Source organism: Podarcis gaigeae, assembly GCF_964106915.1.
Source record: "Podarcis gaigeae genome assembly, chromosome: 12".
NCBI classification, from domain to species: Eukaryota; Metazoa; Chordata; class Lepidosauria; order Squamata; family Lacertidae; genus Podarcis; species Podarcis gaigeae.
In genome coordinates, this window is record NC_139688.1 from 13742494 (window position 1) to 13756395 (window position 13902).

General features: G+C 40.5%; 1 protein-coding gene across 3 annotated transcripts in view; it reads left to right on the forward strand.

Moving 5' to 3' along the window:
- DNAJB6 (DnaJ heat shock protein family (Hsp40) member B6) overlaps positions 1–13902 on the forward strand; it is a 63790-nt gene that overhangs the window by 28149 nt on the left and 21739 nt on the right. For 2 of the 3 annotated variants that reach the window (XR_014556596.1, XM_083705109.1), the window contains exon 8: positions 133–203. Coding sequence is in view for 2 of the 3 variants with exons in the window: in XM_083705109.1 (XP_083561235.1) it covers positions 133–203 (71 nt within the window). In the remaining variant the exon portion in view is untranslated. Of the gene's footprint in view, positions 1–132; positions 902–13902 lie in introns of those variants that run through there. The other variant, XM_083705110.1, reaches the window with a different exon arrangement.

Below are 13902 nucleotides of genomic sequence, written 5' to 3' on the forward strand. Positions count from 1 at the left end.
GCTGCTGCTATTTGATGCCAGTCAGTGGTAATCGCTTTATGGACAAGATATCCATGTGCCAACTGGTTGTTATTTTTTTTTAAAAAAAAACACACTTCAGAAAAGACTATTAAATGGATTTTTATCCTGCAGAATTGTTGAGAATGGACAAGAGAGAGTAGAAGTTGAAGAAGATGGCCAGTTAAAGTCTTTAACAGTAAATGGTAAGGAGCAGCTGCTACGCTTGGATAACAAGTAATTCAACGCACGCATTTAACAGAAATGTTAAGCTATAACAAGCACCCTTTGAGGATTAACAGGAACATTTTTTTGAAGATTTCAAACGAACTCTTTTCATTATACTGTACGTAATCTAAAGTATTTATAAACGGCTCATCGGAGCTCATGATACTGTCAGACTTTTGCGTTTATTTGCTGGGACCACATGAATAGGACCATTTTTTGTCCTTAAAATTGTTGTAAATTTCTGTATGCACTTTGCTTTTTATTAAACCTGATTCTAGGTGGACAATTACCCTGCATTAGCGCTAGGGCAAAATTGTACACTAACATTAGCATGAATCCTGCTTTTTTTGATTTTTTGTTTGTTTGTTTGATATGTGAGCCAACTAGTAGTTTAAATCTACTGTGAAGTTTAACATTTCTGAGGCAGATTTAGTTTCAAGCTTTCAATATTTAGTAGTGAAATAATGTTAATATGTTACAGATGGTGCATTTTTGGTTTAAACGAATTAAGGATGTTTTCTAGTTGTGCATGAATGCTGGCAATTTAGTCAGTTTTGACATCTAAATGTGTAATGTTTAAGCCTAGGCTAACAAAAGTTAAAACTAGTGAGCTTGGGTACTTTGTCATTTTTGCTAAAACGTTAAAAAATGAATAAATGCTGATGTTTGTGGTGCATTCTTTCATGGGTAACATTTGTAGCTTTTTTTGTGCGCCTGTGTAACTTTGATAATAACTATACTCTGCTTTTCAGTACCTGCTTACTTCAGACTTTCTTCCTTGCAAACGTTTCCCCATATAAGAATTGGGTGCCACTAAACAATTAACCACAACATTCTCAACTAGACAAGTGTTATTTCTCTGGATTAGGTAAATGTCACACCAGCGGATGTGAAACAATTGTGTTTTCCCCCTCTGCCTGCAAACCCGCCCCTCCAATCTGCGCCAGAGAGTTCCCCGAACCTTTTGAAGCAGATTTTGAGAATGTGTGGGCAGGGCAAGAGTTAAGTTCCATTTGCACGAAGCTCATTGTTCAAGCAGGACATCAAAGATTGATATTACCCCCTAAATTCATTTTTTGTGAACTGACATAAATGTAGTTCTAACCATTATTTTTCAGTGAGCAATGCTTTTTGTTTTTTCCTGAAACAGTAGATGGATGTCTGCAAAAAGCAAAATAGGAAACATGTATTTGTTTTTCAGTTTAAGTGTTGCATTTTTTTAGACTGCCATTCAGTTGGATAAGAACATGGGCGAGTCCCTTATTCGGTATAAGCTAGGCTCCAGTGAAACCTATTTAAATTAAGCTACGAGACAGAGGATCACACTGGAAGTGTGGGAGAAAAAGAGGAAGGTAAACCTTTATCAGGGCAGCTTTGCTCTAAAACCTTTAGATCATCATTAGTTGTAATGAAGTTGTTTCATACTGGTGGTTAACATGTAGCCTTCTGGAAGTTGTTGGACTACAGTTCCCATTCCATTGTTGTTCCTGGTGGCTGGGACTGATGGGAGTTGTAGTCCAATAACATCTGAAGGACTGTAGGCTAGCCACTGTGCTATATAACTTCAGCAGAAAGTCAGTACCTATTAATTTAGGACGTGCAAGTGCACTTTGTATCCATTTCTAAAACTAACCGTAAGTCTAGCTTTGGATATCCTGCCTACAAATTACAGAAAGCAGCATTCCTGCATTGCAGGGGATTGGACTAGATGATTCTTGGGGTCCCTTCCAACTCTACAATTTTGGAATTCTATGATCATACCCTTTTAAGGTCCTTCCTAATGTAAACCTCTCAATGGTTGGCACATGTTCATATATCTTGGGCTGTGTCCTCCAAATTGACTGTACTTCTGTAATTAAAGAAGGGAGGGGACCATTTCACCAAACTCCTTCATTGGGAGAAGAAATTCTCCAGCACTTCCTTGTGGATGTGGAGCTCACCACTAGCAGTGGCTGTAGCATAGTTTCTTTTTCCCTGAGTCCCCCCCCCCACCCGTCACTTTTGTAGCAGCAGCAATGGCCATGTTGACAGACTGACCACCATTTTGCATCCTCCACAGTGCCCCTGGCCAAGTGCCATTCTAGGGCATGTGGGACAAAGGAATGAGAAAAGGTCAAATGTATTTTTAACACAGAATTCATTAATCAGTAACCCATTATGATCTATATTTCATTTCTTATTTCTGTTCTCTTTGGGAAACATCAGTCTAGAATGATGAGGGTGAATGATACTGAGTTAGGAAAGGCTAATCAAACTTGCTATAAACAGAAGCCTTTAACTGAAACAAAAACTAGCTGCCTTGTGCATTTTTCATTTCACTCCTCATAAATTCCATCCAAATTGCTAAAGGAGAGCATTAATAGGTTACTTTCATTGAAGAATTAGCCCCTGGTACCTTCTCAACATTCACAGTTTAATAACTATTGACAGTGCTAGTTGTAGCTTATTATTAAACTTGCCACATGGGTGCTTTTGCTGGAATGGTTCTATGCAGGCAAACATGGGGCTGTGTATATACTGTGGTTGAAAATCAGAACTGTGTGCCAAGAATTGCCAACATCCTGCATCCTGCCTTGCAATTAAAATTTACATATTTGCTTATTTTGAAGCCCTCTCCTGTATCACTTGAAATCTCATGAGACTTCACCAGGCATCAAACATATGCATTATCTGCAAAACCTTCACCACCAACCTTCAAGTGGGGGCATAATCCTATGGGAATTATGAGAAAACATGTAATTTGCATCACTGACAGACATGCCGCTCATACTTTCTAGCCTATCAAGAGCTGAGATTTTCAGGATGCTGAATTCTGTGCTAGATGATTTTTGTACTTGCGCAATCTGATCATAGAATGCACACAGCCCCTGTATATCAACTTGCCTGGCAGTTCTATCTCTTCCAAATGCGCTGCATCATATTTAGTAGCAGCAGCTAGTCATTTGGATGTCAAATCTAACTCTTAGCTGCTAACCTTTCTGGTATTGCAAGCCAAGCTACACTTTGTGTTGTCTGTATGTCCAAGGTGTTAAATTTGATCTGGCGAAATGTGGTTCTTACTGCTTAGCATTTGTGAGAATAAATCCAGACCTTGCCTGGGGCTTGGGTGTATTGTTTTTAGCCCAACAGAAACCTGTTAGTCCATGCATCCACAAAAAATTCAGTTTACCTGTTTCCAGTCTGGAAATGGTAAATGGTGCTCATTTACTTTCCTGGGGGTTGGCTTCATGGCATGCACGTCTCCTAGATAAAGAACAATAAAAATGAAGGTCCTTAGAAGCCAAAGCAAGAACAATTGCAAGACCCAGAGTATAAACATGGGCTATCTATCTATCTATCTATCTATCTAATGTAGCTACATCATTGGCAAAAAAAAAATCAGAAGACTGCACACTAGTAGACAAAGAAGTGTTTTGACTGCTTAGTATTTTTCAATTGAGATTGTTTTATCAATTGTCCATTACATGAGTGATCAACTCCTGAAGAGTTGGCAGTTCTTGTGCTTTTTTGAAAGGCTGAGGAGTCAGAGTGGATCTTTGTCTACAGTTGTGCCATATTCTGATTTATATTTGTTTTTTTGTTTCTGTACCTTCATTGATGTAATTAGTTTTCCAGCCATACATCTCGAGTACAATACAGTACCATTTTCCTATTCCGAGTTGTGTAATTGTTTTTGCTTATGCAACTCCCCAAACCAGTGCCATTCCCCCTTTTCTGGAATATGCAGTGTAAAATGTCAGGGACCTGACAAGTCCATTTCCACTCACCCTACTTTTTTTTTCCTTTTTCAATGACATGAATTTTTTGTTCCAATTACTTTTGACCATATATTTAATTTGTAGACTTCCACAGTATGCCTAACAGTTTATTTAGAGCCCCCCTCAATATACTCACCTGCCACTAGCATTCTGTAAGGTGATAGGTTCTTGTCAAAAAAGCTTTTGCATTTTTTAAAAATAAAAAAACCTCTCATTTCCAAGTATGTATATTTCTGCACATGCACACCTAGAAAGTTTCCTGTAAAAACCACTCCCCTGCCTATTTATGGCTCTGTTTCTCTTCCTAAATGATAAAGCATTCAACCACTTGAGTTCTCAATTAGAAGGAAGAAGTGGGACCTCTACAGCAAACTATTCCAGTGTGGAGTACTCACAAGTATTCCAACCAGCCATGTTCTCTTCCTGGATATTCCATTCTGCCGCCACCCTGGCTTTGTTCTCCCCTATCCTAACAAGCACTCAGCATTCTGTGACTGCTGAACATGCTGTGTCCTCATGTGGATTTCCCCCACAAAAAATATTTTTTCAATTACTGCAACTTTTGGGGTCCCCATGAACCCACTGATAGCTCTGTTTTGTTTCTCAGTGCACTCACGTTTTGACTAAAAAACAACAACCCCTGTCAGCACTCATCAGCTGAGATTGTTATTAGAGGGGGTGATTGAGTAGGATGGGAAAAGGAATTAGAGGTGAAATATTCAGCGGTGATAACAAATGGGCAGGTTATGGATTTATACTTAATTCCTAGCACCCTATTTGTTTTAACACGTTGAGTGTTGGTCCCTCTTCCTCAGTGTTGTCCGCACTGAGTGGCAGAACATGGACATTCCGCATGCAAGCAATGTGCTTTTTACCACTGACCTATGGCACTTCCTGACTACAGATTCTGCTCCATTGGCACACTATTATATTACGGAATGATAGTTTTGACTTGGTCACTTGTGGGTTTTTCTAGCTGCAACTGGCTGGTGTAGCTGATCATCTAGTCTTGAGAATAGCTGATGGGCTACATTTTACAGCTGCCAGCAGAGAAAGAGAAATTTATCTATTGGATCCAGACTTTGTTGCACTTTGAAATCAATGGAACAAAGGCATGACTTTATTTGTGCTGTTAATTTCAGTGGGGTGTATGTGCAGCTAAGTCTGAATCAAGCCTACTATGTGTACTATATTTAAATCCTGTGGGTAAGTAGCTGTATCATAACTTTCTGTAGAACTTTGGCATCCTTTATTTTCAAAGCTTGGGTAAGTCTGGAAAGTTGTTTCTAAGGGCCACTAAATGCATGCTGTATTTGTGTGTAGGTGACAAGGTCTGCAATCTTCTGCATTAGCACATGAAACACATTCTCCCCCCCCCTTGTTTGAAACTTGACCCAGTTGCTGAAGCATTCAATACTGAGACATGCTAATACCAAATTTTCTAAATTGTGAAGTTTACTATTAAATACATTGTATTAACCTGTCTTCTGTCTAGTTGCTAGATTGAACGCTGTCATTTGTAGCTTGGGATTGTTTTCCAACAAGGTATTGCTAAACTGTCCCCTTTAAAATGTTGTGTTTTGTAAAGGTAAAATTTATGTGAGTGTTTTGAGCTGTCTGATTTAATTTTGAAAGATTTAAACATTGACTTATACATGTCATTCTCATGTCTGGGCTTTCTCTGTTGCCCATCTGCCTGGCTGAACATATTGGTTTGTATGCAAATGGCATTTGTCTGATGTCTTGTATAGTGTTGTGTCCCAGTATGTTTTGGAGTCTTCATTAACCATGTGTGTAGGTTCACATTAGACCCAAATGCTCAAACATAAAATCTGCTTAGCTCTTGCTTAGCTGTTGTTACTAGATTAGCCACTTAACTTCAGTTTCTTCATCTACAAAAGTGTTTTTTAAAAATGGTATATGTTGAAAATTGATAAATGAGGCTGCAGTTGGGTATCTTAGTGATTGCATATAGTTTACAACCTGTGCCCGCATTGTGATGTGATATAGGATAATGAGGCGTTTGCCTTAATTCTCAGTTCTTATTGGTGGATACTTTGCCAAACCTTCAGTCTAATGTCCTCCATACAAGCAGGGTTTGGGCATCACTCTGCTCCAAGTTCTGATTCCCATGATGTATCATAAGCTGCATTCAAAACTAATTTCATTTTCTGTAGTACTGTGGCATGTGAGACTGCAGTTTGGTTTCTGTCCTCCACCCGGAGTACTTCTGTTTCAAATCTTTCTTTATGATGGTCACTGTCATTCTTTATAATGTAAGGGCTGCATTAGTCTTTTTACTTACGATGCTCGGCGGAACACCATTGCCATCTGGCTTCCCTATAACAATTACTTTGCTCTTTATACAAAATCCTTTCCGAGCCTCAGAGTTTGGCTTCCCTATAACAATTACTTTGCTCTTTATACAAAATCCTTTCTGAGCCTCAGAGTTGAGCTTGTTTGCAACGAGATTTCACTTGTCAAATGACAGACAGTCGACCCTACGAAACTTCTCTTCTTCCTTCACTCTTCATAATGAGTTGCTTGGTAGCATCTTCATGTACGTTTCTTGTCATTGAGTTCCACTAGCAGAATATTTAGGTTACTTTTTAAATTACATGCTTATGATTAAGGTCAGGTTGAAAAAGAACTTGAGTCTCAATCTCTATTCAGCATATCCTTTGAGGTTGTCCAGGTCAGACTGTATTCTTAAACGTCCTTGCTTCTATTTTGCTGGCTGTAGAATTCTGAATTTATTTGTACCATACTCAGGTTTTTGAAGAAGCTTTTAATCCTAAGGCTGTGCATTGGGTTGCTCACACTGGCCATATTGATGCCTGGAACTGCCTTATATTGAGCCAGATCATTGATTCACTTAGCTTGGCATTGTTTACTCTCACTGGCTTCCCACTATGTTCGATAAAGATCTTTCCTAGCCCTGCTAATGTGTATTCAATACAGTAGCTCTCTTGAAAGATCAGGTGAAATATAAGGGAATTGCAGGAGGATCAGGCTGCCAGTGGCTGTTAGATAAGACGTCTATATGTGCACGATACTGCCTGTGACATACAATCACATCTGCACTGACATCTGTTACTTTCATGCTACCTCACCACTGGCTCCCCAGCTCCGTAGACTAGAGGCAAAAATACACCAAGGCACAAGGGGCATATGCATTACAGCACACACTTGAATGTGCTCCATCTCATACTTTTGGCATTGACTGATTTATTTGTTTATTTAAGGCACTGATATACCGCTTAACCATTTACATTTCTAAGGGATGTAAGGGACATTTGTTAAAAGCAAAAAAATAAACACAGTTAGTTACCCACTATAAACACCAAGCCACCAGAGATTTTGAACTGAACTTAAGCAAGAGCTGATAGCCACAGAAGTTAAATCAAATTTTAAGTTTATTTGGCCTTAGGCTGCAGCCCAATAATTCTAAATGTACCAGAGAAAACAAATATAAATTAGAAAATGCTCCTAGGCAGTGCTTAAAAAGGAAGAAATTTCCCATTCTAGTACTGACTAGACCATTACGTTGCTGTATGAGATGCAGCCATTAGTCACAAATTTGTAAGAAGTACTGAGCAAACCATTCAAATGTTTGGGAAGTTTATTTGGAGTATTTTTTATAAAGCGCAGGTTTCAAAAGCTGTTGACAAAGGTCAGAATCCATGGTCGTAGGGTTTCCTCATCTAAGTCACCTCCTTAGACAAAAACAAAGGCCCTAATGTGCCTCTCAAATCATAATTCCACTTGGTACTTAAAAGGGCATTCAGCTGTGTTTTCATTATGTGCGTCGTCCCAGAACGTTTACATAAGATTAGATCCATGGTAACTCTGTTTTCTCCCATAAATTGCTGCAGTTGGGTACACAAATAATGCCTTCCCAAGCAGCATATCTTCTGTTGTGGGAGTCTCTCAAAAGCACTCCAGTGACTTAGATTTCTGATGTGTGTACCTATGGTAAAAAGTACTAGACTGTCACGTAATTAAACTTTGGATGGAGATCAAAGTTCACTGTTGGGTGTGGTGTTAAAAAATTCCTAAATTGCTGTTTGGGCCTGTTCATGGCAGCTGGCCAGGATAAGTCACTTCAAAATAATAGCATATTATTCGAACAATGTAGGTCAGTAGGTGCTAAACAGACACCCCCTGGGACAATCTAGGGTGCCGCCTGGGGCAAGGAGTCACACATGCACTTCTTCCTTCCTTGGTGTGGCTGCCTTGAGAGTGAGAGACCCAGAGAGGCATGTGCCCTGGGAAAGGGAGAGCAGTTTCCGGAATTATGGGTGGCACAGCCTAATTAACGGATCACTGCACATGTCGTATGAATTAACAAATGTCGAACATGACAGCCTGTTGAAACATACAGGAACAATTCCTTGAATGCTAAGTAGTGACAAAACTTGGGTTGAACCTTCTGCATTGAAAACAGGATGGCAAATCAGTAGCAGCTACTGTGTATTTTGTGTATTTCTATATATCAGGAACGAAGAAGTCTTTTATAGGATGCCTTTGCTATTTGCATTTCATCTAATGTGCATGTTTTCATTGCTCCCCACTTTCTCATTCAAAGAGCGCTCTTTGTACTCAACGCCATCTAATTTTAGCCAGAAATCTGTGCAAATGCATTTACTTAATCTGATTATGGTTGAAAATGGGTGAGAATGTTTTAGTATTCTAAAAGTTTCTAATGTTCAGAATCCTGACTCCTATTGATGTGATTGTTTCAAAGGTATGTTATCATTTTTTAAGGTTTGCCTGTATGAACACAGTATCTTTAGGAAGATGGAAAACTTTATTATACCGAGTCAGACCATTGTAGCAGGTTGGGCTGGATGACACTTTGAGTCCCTTCCAATTCAATGATTCTATAATCCATATATCTCAATATTTATAATGCCTTGTTGACAGGCTTCTTCCCATGTGTGCGTCTCAATATTCTAGCTATCACACAGTGCATAAGGACACAGTGGAAATTAGTGTGGGGAAAGAGCAGGAGACAGTTTCCCCCGCCCAGCTGAAATTTAGGAGTAACCCTAGCTGGGGTGGGGAGACTGTATTTCCATTGCTTTTGTTCCATCCAACCAAAGACTTGGCTTTAATATGAGAGGAAAGAAGGGGATGCATCAGGTGTCAAGCAAGAGAAGTGAGAAAGGATAGAGGAGCCATCCATCTCACTGGCTCTGAAATGTGAGGCATTTAGCAATGCAGTCATACCATGCATCTAGAACGCCTTGGTACTCGGATGTTTTGGCTCCCAAATGCCGCAAATGCCAGTTTGTGAACATTCTTTGGAACCCGAACGTATGACGGGGCTTCCACGGCTTCCAATTGGCTGCAGGAGCTTCCTGGAGCCAATCAGAAACTGCGCTTTGGTTTCCGGACGTTTTGGATGTCAAACGGACTTCCAGAACCGATTCCGTTTGACGTCCAAGGTATGACTGTGCGTAGGCAGGACTTGTCTTTGTTTTGTTTGGAAAAAACAACAAATGGTTGCCAGGACAAGACTGGGCAAACAAAGGACCCAAGCCATTCTGATAGGCATTGGCATAATATGATTATATATACTATTACATTTTCCTCCAAGAAGGGCAAGGTGATGTGCATGGTTCTCCCCCTCCCAACAACTTTGCAAGGTAGATCAGGCTGAGAGACAGTGGCTGCCCCAAGTCACCCAGTGAGCTTCATAATTTGAATCTGGTCTCCTTGACACTGGTCATATATTCTAACCACTGTTCCAAATTGGCTCTTGGCCATGCACACTGCATTTTATAGCTCTGGCCTTAGCTCTAGACTTTCAGACAGAAAAGTGTATATATATAATTTTAATGTACACATTCCATGTGTGTGTCTGTTGCAATATACAAGCAATACTGCAGCAACAACCATGTGACCTGGAGCAGGGCAGCTTAATAGTGCTCCCAGTCTCTCAGGATAAATAGTTCGATAGCTATTCTGCAAGTTGTGCAACAATATATAAGAAAATGTGTTGACGCTTACTGCTGCCTTTCATGAACTTGCAGACAGTTTAAAGCTGCTTACCTGGCCAGAGTGAGTGATCTAGGGCAGATGGTGCAAGCTAAGACTTGGTGGCTTGTCAGCTGGTGTCTGCGTTATGTTAAAATAGTTTTTTTCGAGACCAGATGACACCCACAGTCTGTACACTTTCTGCCATATGAAAAAAGAACTGCACATTCACTGTGAAGAAATTTTGTTTTTCTCCGATTATGATAGCTCCCTGAAGAGTAACCTCCTCGGTGCCAAAGGGTGAAAATTTAGAACATTACGTGTATCTCCTTCTGTGTCCAGTGGTTTGGGAAAGTGGCAAAACAGTCAGATTATTGCCTTGGGAATATACTTCCCAGGTACTATCTTGCTTGTGTGTTGGGTGAAAACCTGTGACAAGCACTTTTGTTTCAAGTTTGAATGCTTGTCTCTTCAGAGCAGTAACCCTGACAGTGAAGGCAATCAAGATAATCGTTCAGGTAGTAGAATTTTAAAAATGAACATTACTAGCACAGTTAAGAAGCGTTTCCAAGAGGCTTGTTTGCAAGCTGATGGACTAAATAAAGGCTGCTCAGTCAGAGGTAAAGTATTGGCTTGCTTACTCCTCTGGTGGAAGCAGAGATCTTTGATAAACAGCCAAGAGCTCTTTTTCAAGTACTTTATGCACGGTAACTTTTCCTAGAACTGTTTTTCTCTTATAGAATTGGGGGGGGGGGAGGGAGTATTGTAGCTCCTTTGTATGTCCTTCCCTGAAAAATGTTTCCTAAGTTTCATGTTTTCTGACCCTCATCACAAGCTCCAGCCTTCCTCCCACAGTTAGAGCTGGACGGGGGGAGCAGGGTGTTGTTATCTTCACAACTGTGCAATATGAGAAGCGTGAGATTCAGCCCCCTCTCCAGCTTGGAACCATGTCCCAGTAGCTATGCTGCACTTTGGAGGCGCTCAACCTTCAGAAGCAAGGCAGGGATATTTGCCACACACCTCTCTATAGCTAACTCAGCATAAAGGTTGGGGTTTGCTCTTCTTTCAGCAGGAATCGGACGAGGGGAGCAGATCATTGTTCCTGATCTCGTACTGTACTGACTTTTGGAACTGCTGTGCGAGGCAACCGCCAGGCTTCTGGCAATAATACATTTCTAGACAAGGCAAAATGTGTGGACCCCTAGTCAGCATCTTCAATTGGATCCACCAGCAGTCTGGCTTACCTTCAGGCTAGAAAACACTTCTGTTAGTATTGACAGGTTTTAGGAGAATTAGTACGCTGTCTTTAAGCCCCCTTCCAGTGCTTTGTTTTCTTAGCTGAAACTTACTTAGGGTCTGCTTATTCCCCTTGAGAACAAAACCATTCTTAGATTCGTTTTGGGTTATCCTTTAGTTTTGTAGTTCCTTGGATTATTAATGCTTTTATTTCCACCGGAGCCAAGTAACTTCCTCTTTGCATGGTGTCCAGTATGTGCAATGGTCTTTGGGACTTTCTAAAACACGGCAACACTTGCCTACAAGGATAACTGGTTTGCTTGAGAATGCTGCCAGGAAAGGTTTCCTTGCTTGCCAGAATGTGTAGGTGTGACTCGGTACAAGATTTCCCTAGATAGGCGTTTGCTGCATTGTGTTTGATTGATACTACTTTTTTAAAAAAAACATTCCTTTGTTTCTGCAGAACCTGAATTCTGTTCTGCTTCATGAAAACAGGTGGGATTTTAAGGCTACACTGAACTTTGCTCCTTCAGCCGTTTGCGGCTCCTTTTTATGCCACAGTTCTTTCCAGCATTGCTCCAGTTTCTGAGAATTGCAAAGCTAATGTGGAAAGGAGCTGCAGAGCAAGTTTTCCCCTATATGACCATTAATTTCTGACATTACCAAGCAGTGCAGGAGTGACTGTGTTTCCATAGTTTACCCAAAAATGATGCTTGTGCAACCAGAAAGTTTGCATATCTTCTATATACTAATGGGTTGCAGCAGATGCCTCACTAATTCTCCTTGAGGAAAGTAGCCTTTAAACTATGAAGGGCAAATAATTTTGCAATTTACTACTTTTGCATAATCTTAACTCAAGGTCTTAAGCAGTCCTAAACATTTAAAAACATGCTAGCATAATAGCACAAAGCTGCTTTTCCCCAGCTGGTTATAATCTCTCTCTTTATTCTTGAAGCAAGGAAAAACTGTCATTCAGATGTTATGGTAAACATATGTGCAAGTTTAGGAAGAATGTTAACTTATCAGTCCATTCTTAGTTTGACAATAGAACATTCTTTCTTTCTTAAACGATTTTCTATCCCGCACCAGGGAACAAAACTCCCAAGGTAGCATTACAGACATTTAAATATGTTCCAACTGTTGAGACAATAAAATACAGTTGTAATAAAAATAGAACATCATAAGAATGTGCCAGATGAGGCCAATGGCCCATCTAATCCAGCATCCTGTTCTCACATTGGCCAGCCCGTTGCCTGTGGGAAACCAGCAAGCAGGATTCAAGCGCCAGAGCACTCTCCTGTGGTTTCCAGTGGCTGGTATTCAGAAGCATTGATACATCCCAACTGTAGAAGCAGAGAATAGCCATAATGACCAGTAGCCATCAATAGCGCTCTCCATGAATTTTAATACTTTTCAAAAGATCTTTATGTTGGTGCCATCACCACTTCTTGTGGAAGCGAGTTCCCTAGTTTAACTGTGTGCTGCATGAAAAAGTCCTTTTTCCTAGAAGAAATGGTGGGATAAAGGCACAATATCCACAGCAGCTAACTAGCCATTTTTAAAAGGTTGGGAACATTTAAAGGGCATTGCTGTTGAAAACAAGCCTGAGAATTGCACCAGGTGAGCTTTTTCTGAGTAGAACATTCCATAAACAGTACTGAAGCTGAGAAGGTGCTCTTTGCTGTTGCTCCCTGCCTAATTTCAGTAGAGAGGAGCACCAGGAGAAGGGTATCTGATGAAGCTCTTAATGTACTGGTAGATACATGTGGGAAAGAATATCCTTTAAGTAGTCAGGTCTTCAGGTTACTGCATGATTTCCATACATGGAAAGAGATAGATGCATATTGAATAGACAACATGAAACATCTTAAAGCAAACTGCTAAAAAGCAAAGGGCTGCCTTCTGTGGAGACCAGGGAGTGTCATGCCTCTTGTGTGTGGTGCACTACCTGTGTGAGACTACTTGTGCGTAAGGTGTGAGACCTTCTGACAGACATGGAATCCACACCTGCATATTTAGCTTATTACGCTTGGTGATTGTGGGCATTCCATATTTTATCAGCCCTTCCAGTCACTGAGAAGTTACAAAGCGTTGGCTGGTGTGAAATGGGTGTCTCCCCAGGATTTGTCTTCTTCAGTGCTGAGGAGGCTTCATTCAGTGCCCACCTCTCTATTCCTCCCATTTCATCCTTGGAATGAGAGGTCTGTGGCTTGGCTGCATTTCTTAAGCAACCAAGCTTTCTTCTAAAAGATTCTAAAACTTCCATTACACTAGACCTGTTGGCTGTGCTATAATAGGACTTGTGCCTTTGGCATGTATCCTGAGTACTTATGGGGCTTGTATGAGATTTCACAGAATTATAAAGCCTGGATCAGCAAACTTTGCAGTCTGCTGAGTAAACATAAACGGGTTGGGACATCCCATCATGGCAATGAGCAATTCTTTGAGTGCCAAATACCCGTCAAAAGATACCACAGCAACATAAATTATTGAGCTTAAGACAGGCATTCAAATAAAAGGCTGCAGTTATCAGAAAGCAAGACCTGCTTACTGTCGATAGCAGCCGGTATTTATACTATGCATTCCAAAGCACTTCAGATGCATCTTCTGTACAATAACCTTGTTACCATGTTGTAGATGGGGGATCGGAGAGTCAGAGAATTGTGGCTTGTTTAAGGGACGTGGGTGGCGCTGTGGGTTA